At 34.9% G+C, this 8,887-nt stretch overlaps 1 protein-coding gene, 1 long non-coding RNA gene and 1 other non-coding gene across 3 annotated transcripts; 1 reads left to right on the forward strand and 2 right to left on the reverse strand.

Annotated features, from left to right (window-relative positions):
• Positions 1–386: 386 nt before the first annotated feature.
• Positions 387–1,026, forward strand: LOC143601832 (uncharacterized). The gene is made up of 3 exons (XR_013147729.1): positions 387–474; positions 808–859; positions 981–1,026. It is a non-coding gene; the product is annotated as an uncharacterized LOC143601832 (long non-coding RNA).
• Positions 1,027–2,322: 1,296 nt separating this feature from the next.
• TRNAL-UAG (transfer RNA leucine (anticodon UAG)) lies at positions 2,323–2,402 on the reverse strand. Its single transcript has one exon. It is a non-coding gene; the product is annotated as a tRNA-Leu (tRNA).
• A 4,700-nt stretch (positions 2,403–7,102) lies between these two features.
• Positions 7,103–8,198, reverse strand: LOC143601833 (E3 ubiquitin-protein ligase SIS3-like). Its single transcript, XM_077079132.1, has 2 exons — positions 7,849–8,198; positions 7,103–7,659 (listed from the first exon to the last, which is right to left on the reverse strand). Exons 1-2 carry the CDS (start codon positions 8,196–8,198, stop codon positions 7,593–7,595), a joined length of 417 nt encoding a protein of 138 aa, XP_076935247.1. The 3' UTR covers positions 7,103–7,592.
• Positions 8,199–8,887: the final 689 nt, after the last annotated feature.

An 8,887-nucleotide genomic window follows, 5' to 3' on the forward strand; every position in this document is an offset into this window, starting at 1 on the left:
GAGCTAAGTGCCTTGTGCGTGTAGCCCTGCTGCGCGGGTGGCCTTCCCTGATGGCTTGTATCCGAGGCTGCGGGGACAGGCGGAGTCCTTCACCATCGGGAGGCATTTCCTGCGGGACCAGCTTGCGTACTGCGCGTAAGGACGTCACGTCTCTGAGCATGGTTGGTCCTGCGGATCCAGTTGGTTTCTGCGCAGACGTCCCTCTTCAAGGTGAGTCTTGCGGGTCCAACTAGGCTCTGCTGGGACCTACCTCTTCAGAATTGAAATAGGTGACAAAGTATTGTTGGGTAATGGGATTGAATCGCTAAAAACTGAATAAGGTAAATGTGTTTTTGATTTTGTGAATAAGTATTGTTGTGTTTAAGTTTCTTATTTCATGAATTCGCAGGTGGGTAAAGAGAATAAGCTCAAGGTGCATTCAGGCTTCAATAAAAGCAGGAATTCAAAGAAAATTGACTACTGTTGTTGACAAAGGTTAGTTTGTTGATAATTGTGCTTTATAATAATAATTATTATTTTTTTTAATTAACTTGGAATAACTAACCTTGACATTTCCTTTAGTTTTCGGATATGTGTTATTATGCGTTTGTTTTATTTGGTCGTCTCATTTCTAATGAACTATAGTAGTAGATATATTTTATAAAGCCATAAATTTAAGTAGCACACATATGAATTTAAATAGCATAAACAAATTATTATTGACTACCATTAAACTTTAGTAGACACCATTCTCAGTTTGAGTTAACATTGATTTGGAGCTAACTATGAATTTCCTTCTGCTTCTGTATTCACTAATTATGCTTTTAGATGAACTTGAAGAAGTTTCCAGGCTGACTATTTTCCTTTACGCAGGTCAAAGGTTTATGATCTATATATTTAGATAAACATTTTTAATTGTTCTTTCAATTTTAACTTTCGTTGTATGCTTACTTTGATTCTAATTTCCCTGCGTCACCGTCCACGTCCTCGCTGATTCGTAGGTATGATGATGTGTACACGTTTATAGAGGGACATAACATGGCTACATTTCCTTCTAAAAAGTAAGTTAAAAGGGATCATGGAAGACCCATTTTTTCTTCTCTTTTGTCATCGTTAGTCAATAGTTGTGTTGGTGGTTGTGAAGTTTACATTTTATGGCACCGGTTCTATAATAGTTTGATGCTATGTGGGTAAATTAACAATCTCACTTTGTTTCTATTTTTGCCGCTTGAAAATGGAAGAAGGCTGAAAAGTGATTTGCACACTATCAAGCCATATGGAACCTGAAGGTGAGCTTTTTATGAACCTGACCCGTCTGCTGGACCATTTTGACCCATATGGAATCTAAAGGAAAGCTTTCTATTTCGAAAAAGAGTTACTTGGTATCAATAGTGGTAACCATCCAAAACTGGGTAGAAATGGTCAAATAAATGGTTTTGGAAAACAATTTGTTATTTTGTTGTATGTAATTTAGTTATCGATACTAATAGTGTGTTACGAACTACAGAGTATATTCACCACCACTTAAAACAGAAGCACGCCCGCACATCGCAGCGCGCGGGTAAAAAACCTTGTTATGCATTAAAAAGTATTATTATTAGAAAATATTCAACTGTTTAGCTTAGAGGGGGATATATACAATTGTTCTTTACAATGCATGAATAGGGTATCATATAAAATGTGTCAAAATTAATTACACGTATGACGTAACACATGACATTTATAAAAGGCCTAGAATTCTTTGTAAAATGCAAAAACGCATAAATTGTGTGAACATGTATAAGCTTTTTCTTGAGTGACGAATCTACAACCAAGTCGTGAAGTGAAATGTGTAATGACAAATTACACGCTATTAGTCACTTATTGTCACATGTAATACAGATTTTTTGTGTGAAATGGCTTTTGATTTGATTGGCTTGCCTTCTTGTAACACTTAAGGTTTTTCTTTTTGTTTCTTTTTTTTCAAAAGTATGGACGGCATGGTATGTATAAGATTAGTTTCGAAAAATTTCATGGGTGTGAGACATGTATTGTATTAAGTAATATCTGACCCGATTATCTAAAACATGCATGCTGTTAAGCTGAACCATACACGTAAACATCTTTCTTTTTGTCCATTGGTAGTAAAATAATCTACCAATTCACTAATTGTTATGTAGTAGATAGGGTTTACGACATCATTTTACAGCTAGATATATATGGGGATTATTTTGATAAAATGCTACACAGCACTTAATATAAATAGTGAAAAAGGATGGACTTGTAATTTCCGGTAAGTCTATTTGTTTAACTTGGAACTTTACACGAACTAATTTGTTAGTTCAATAGAAAACAAAAAATTGATGACAGCTGTGGAATTTGAACCCACGCCCTTTCGGACCAGAGCCTAAATCTGGCGCCTTAGACCACTCGGCCAAACTGTCTTTCATGTTAATCGGTTCTATGTTTGAGTATAATTTTGGTTTTTACCAGCTAAGTTTTGTGAAAGATATTAACTGCAAAGTGCTTTAGTTCAAAGAAAAATCCAAGTCATATTAATTTACCCAATTTATTAGCTTGTCTTTGCTACAAACATATGAAGCTGACAAGGTTTAATAAAAAAAAGAAAAAAAGAAATCCTTGTTTTACAATAATGATGTAATGGGTTTGAGTCAATAATTGGATAGTAGTTTTGAACCCATTAAGGTTTTTATGTAAACATGCATCTCTATTTATACCTAATCAGATATATAAAATGCTTAATCGGGTTTTCTCAACTTCTTCATTGCAATATAATAGGCATGTATATTAAGTTAGTAGATTAAATAAACATGTATGTCCAAAACGAACCACCATAAATAGTTGTTAAAACTTAAAAGAACCATTACCTAACCAATTTAGATGAGTCAATAATTTGGTTTGATTTATTTTTTTATCAATTAGGTTATGATTGGGTTATTTGTTTTTCTATCCATCCTTGGACGAATATGCAAGCATACGTTTCATGCTTGTTTGAGTAATAGCAATGAGATTCCCCAAAAACAGATACGCCTCCGTGAGCTTTGGCCAAAGCTCACGGAGACGTATCTGTTTTTGGCGGAGTCGGTGAACGGACTCATAAAATACATGTATATATATATATAGTCGTTAATGCACTCCAAAGCCACCATTCGAAGTTGGAAATAAGTTGTCGAATGCTAACACCATTAACATCACTCGCGGTTCTCCTCACCCTCTCTTCTATTTAAAGCATAAATGAAGTTTTAAAATTTATATATATTCTCTAAGTTTCCTATAGTCTATAATAAGAATGTGACTTGGTGTTTCTATGATTGTATCAACAAAATACCAGCCTTATATATAAAGAAAACTTCAATGTATAAATTAAAAGCATTTGATGGTAAGAAAATGAATGGAAACTATTGTTTTTTCTACGTTTTATTTAATAAGTTCACACAAAGTAATCCGACTTTTTAACCTTTCTGATGGTCCAGTAAGAAATTAAGGTAGGCGGTTTTGTTAAGTAAACTTTGCTTCTTTTTAAATTGCATTAATTACTTAACTAAAATATAATTAATTTTATATCGTAATAGAAGCTAAACAAACGTTTGCTTCTTAGCTAGAAACTAGCTAACCTTTTGTTTTATGAATTGTGAGTAATGACTTAGACATGGTATTATATTATATTTTATTTTATAATTATGTTTTTTATTTGTCAAATTGGTACCATTTTAAATGTTAAGGGCTCCACATATTTTCTTTATAAACACCTAACTCTCTTGCCCATAGTATCTATCTGCCTGCAAGTCATGTGGTGAGCAAAAGCAAGATAAAAAATGTTGCAGCGTGTGAATATGATGGTGATGATGGCATGGATGATAATGAAGATGGGATGGATGAAGTTCCAAAGCTCTCCATCTTCACGGCCTCGGAAACTTTTCGAGCAACTTTGGGTGCGATTTGTCCTTATGCTTCTCAAGTATGAGATGGAAACCATTGATCCAACCTATGTTATTCCGTTCGAGTATTACAAGGTTCAATCCTTTGATGAGTTGTAAACTATAAAACAATCGTTATCTATATTTATATTTGGCTGCTTTTGTTTATTCCATATTTTGTGTAAACTAATAATTTGTAACACATGCATTCACACATATATACATGTATGAGATCTGGTAAAATAAAAATAAATTTCTAGATGTACAAATAACTAGAGTAATATTAATTAATTAACACCAATTCAAATTATTCTAATGTCAGCATATATAATGCACTCTAGTTTTTTTTTTTTTTTTTACGTTTTGCATGAATTATACTATTATGTGTGTACATATATTATGTAGGCAATAGGCAAGTACGTTGACCAATTAAGAAAATGTGTTGCGAAAAAAGTTCATGGTGCGTTGTTGTTCATGGTAAACTATTGCTTGAACTTTTTTCAAGCTATTTGCTTTTCCCTAAACTTTAATTCATTTTCATGAAAACTTGTTGACAAATTTAATAAAAGGTAACCTAAAGCGTGTTGTACAAATAATCAAAGATCCATCATGTCCAAAACAAAAGGAAGCGTTTAAAAAGTTTTATAAATATATGTATACTTTATATGCATGCTTTGATATTATATTCTTACGATTTTTTTTTCTGTTTTTCTTTTAATGTGAGCTAAATATTTAAAAGTACAAGCTAGAACTACCAAGAAAAACGTGTGTACTATAAAAAAACCGTTTATTTAACCTATTTCATGCAATACAATAATTGAGGTACGACACCAAAACCTTTGGCACCTTCTCCGGTTGAAAACTACCCCGTACCATACATATTTTACAAGTTAGAATTATTTTATACCCATTGAGCCTGGCCCCCTCTGTGTTTTCGTCTAAGCTTCGACACTGACTGCGTCTATTGGTTTGATCAACAACCCAAATTGCTTCCTGTACTTTCTTGAATTTCAAGCTTGATAGAGAGCCTTCAGAAACTATTTTAAGTAGAAAACCATGAGAACTGCATAAAGACACGTACGTGATACCAACCGATACACACTAGGAGATAAAAAGAAAGCGGTTGAACATAACCACCACATGTACTAAAGTTAACACAAAATAGACAAGTACTATGTTGTTCTGTAAATAATCATTGCGTTGCGGCAGTCTCAAACGGTTATATAGCGCGAGAAAACTCTGTATAGGGACAATAAAGAGGAGATCATAGTCTGCCCCTTTAACATTTTTGTCCAATGCCCTGTATGTAAGTTTGAGATGAAACATAACCGTGAGTCCGTGATCATCTCATTCATAAATTAATGGGTTGAAGTTGTGATAAACAAGATAATTTGATATCAACCTGAATAAGGTGGCAAAATGAGATCCAAATAGGGATGTTAACAAGCCAACCCGTTCTCTAGCTCAGGATTGACTCACTAAAATCTTGATTTAAGTCGATCTTAAATGAGCCTGAGCTTAAACATAAGCTTATTGGTTAAACAAGCCGAGCCCGAACTTAAAATTAAGTTTGTTTGTTAACAATCCAAGCCTGAGCTCGAGTTGTCTAGTAAGCCTAAACGGGCCTGTTATTTATATAACAACCACTACTACAAACAATTTCTATAGAAGCGGTTAAATTTTATTTTAAAGTGGTTATAAATAAAATTGCTACATTTAACATGAGAATGCGCTTCAAATAGTACATGCATCATGCCAATCATAATGAACTGGTGTAAATAATTCTCTTTGAAAGCAGATTAAAATCTGAACAAGTATAAATAATTCCCTTTTGAAACGGTTTGAATAAAATGACTTATCTTATTTAACAGCTGAAGCCGTGTTCAGGAAAATTTTGATAAACATTTGTAAATATATTTATACAGTGTAAACATTTGTCAATATATATGTGTAATAATCGTACTCATCGTACTCAGTATATCCCACCAATAGCAAAGCTATGGTAGGGTCTGAGGAGGGTAAGATGTAGACAGCCTTACCTCTACCCCATAGGGATATAGAGGCTGCTTCCGGTGAGACCCCTAGCTCGATAGTAGTTTTGCATCAAGCCTTGGACATAAGGCACATAACACTCAATCATCGGGAAACTGGCTGATCGGTGCATGTACCCTTGTCTTTCGGCTATCAACGCCACCACATGATGCCCGATTAACCTTCCGCCACTTTTAACGTTATTTTCACGAGATTAGTAAAATAACGTCAAAAATAGTGCAATTTCACTTTTGCCCACCCGAGGGTTCACACATATACATTATATGCGCGCGCCGCAAGCAGGGCGTAATATGTGTAATAACATGACCACTATAAACTAGTCATCAGAAAACCCTTAGATTCTTAATATTGTTGGCCTTTCTTATTTACACCGGGCTTGTGAACCACTGTGTTATTACCCAAGAAAACTTACTCGGCGGGGGTTTCGCATTTACACCGGTTTGTGAACCGTTGTGGGAAAACTAATTTGGTGATGGTTTCACATTTCACCGGCTTGTAAGCCGCCATAATTAATTATATCTTGGCGCAGGGTGATTATTTTAAAACGGTTTTAGAATTATTTAGAATCATTTTGTGGTTTGCTCACCGCTGTATTTAATGATAATAATCACAGCTTTCAAAGGAGTTGGTTGTAAAAATCACGCCTATCCCCAGTTAATTGCTAGTCGGCAGTTGTACCCCACCGACTAGTTGTTGATTAACCGTTATTTGGTCAAAACTGAAAAAAGTATGTATTAAATTTGGTATATTTATGTATATTTGTAAATTTACACACAAATTCCAATCTGATTAATCCCCATTAACCTTAGTTAATTGTTAGTCCCTAGTCAGGCCTGGCGCTTAGCGATAAATGAAACTCAAGGCATACCCGGGCCAGGTTGCAATATGTCTTATAAGAAAACGTTGAACTCTTAATTGATTTCGATTTCTTTAGATATCAAATCCTTTAAAACATTTTATGAACCAAACACTTCCTAAGAGATGGCTTCGGCATATTCAGTAACATAAGTGACAGATCAAAGCATGTATTTTTGTATGGTTCAAACAGGTTGGGTCATATTGACCCGAAACGCTTTATATATAACTTGGCACCGATGATTACTATATTTGTATGGTTCAAACACGTTGGGTTACAGGATGGGTTATATTGACCCGAAACGGTTTATATATAATTTGGCACTAATGATATAGTAAATTAGTACCAGAAAACAGTATGAATGTTTTATAACGCATCCCATTCAACCCATCCTGTTTTTTACCTATTCATTTTAGGTAACCATTTCAACACTTTAGAAAGAAGACATACTATGAGTTGGCCCCTTAATAAGTAGAGGTGTTGAAGTTGTGATCTAAAACCACTCGAATATACCCATCGGACCAATGCATCCAATATGCTCGTTAACGATCATATGTTATTAGTAGTTTGAAGATACTCCAAACTTAACCCAAAAACCATTCACGTTACATCATTGAACAAAATGATCAACGACATTTAAATATAGGAGCACGACAAAACTCGACCACATTCCAAAACCCATGAAACTCAAGCATATTCGAAGTCACTTATCATATCAGGTTCAACCTATAAAAACAAAACAAGTAACACATCTACAACTTTAAGGCCGGGATGACTACCAAAAACGGTCATTGTACACGCTCTCCACTTGTGTGTTGACCATGACTTTCTGATGGTTGACCTCCATGCTCTCCACTTGTATGTTGACCATGACTCTCGGATGGTTGACCTCCATGCTCTCCACTTGTATGTTGGCCATGACTCTCGGATGGTTGACCTCCATGCTCCACTTGTATGTTGGCCATGACTCTCGGATTGTTGACCTCCATGCTCTCCACTCGCATGTTGACCATGACTCACGAATGGTTGACCTCCATGCTCCACTTATTATTATTATTATTATTATTATTATTATTATTATTATTATTCGTAGAGTTAGAGTCAGGGTTGGAGTTGGAACTGGAATCAGAATTGGAATTAGAAGATGCAACATTTCCTGTGCGAAGTGGCATGAGAAAACTTTGCATTCTCGAGAGGTAACTTTGACTTTGGACATGATGAGATGCTGATGAAAGGTTGGGATCGGGTGGGATATTAGGTAGATCGTTTAACTCAAGGCTAGGAAATACAGAACATCGAAATCTAGGACATTTTATGTTTAATCTAAGCCATCTATCGATGCATGCCAAGTGGAAGTTATGAGCACATGGAAGGCCACGAACCTGAAATTTCATTTTAGAGTTGAAGGTGAATTTTAATACGGGTCAAGACATATTGGACCGGATCAGGCCAGTTTATAAACATTTTTGCCTTTCTATTTTCTCGAACTTTATAATAAATTTATGAATAAATGTGATTTAAAAAAACTATCTTGCCAGGGTTGTGCATGAAACCGATATAACCGACTCGCAACTGAAATAATCGAACCCAGCCCAAACCAATGGTTTGGTTTTATGTTTACTCAAAAATCAAATTTCTGGTTTGATTCGGTTTGACATGTACCAACTTTTGTTATTAAAATTATGAATTATACTTTTTTATTTTTTTATTTTTGGATGTTAACGTGTAGCCCAAAAATCTAAGGCCCAAACGTGATTTAATCACTAATTAACAAAAAAAAAAACTTTAGAAGCAATGTTTCAGGCCCAAAATTATTTTTTTGAGCCATTTTTTCGGCCCAAAAATTTCCAACCCAAATGACAACTCAAACCGATCCTATTGTGCAAACTGAAAAAGAATGGTTTTCAAAAACCCAAAAACCAAATTCTTGGGTTTTTGGTTCGGTTTGAACGAAACCAACCCAAATCGACTCATGCACACCCCTATTCAACCATTTGAGGTTTTAAAGTTTTCAATAACTTTGTTTTTGACCCATTCGACCCTTTCCCATTTGGTTTAATTTTGCAAGTTATATCCATTTAGC

The sequence above is a fragment of the Bidens hawaiensis genome, unplaced genomic scaffold (genome assembly GCF_021521415.1).
Source record: "Bidens hawaiensis isolate Kalapana, Puna unplaced genomic scaffold, B.hawaiensis_p1.1 tig00057211_1, whole genome shotgun sequence".
NCBI lineage: Eukaryota > Viridiplantae > Streptophyta > Magnoliopsida > Asterales > Asteraceae > Bidens > Bidens hawaiensis.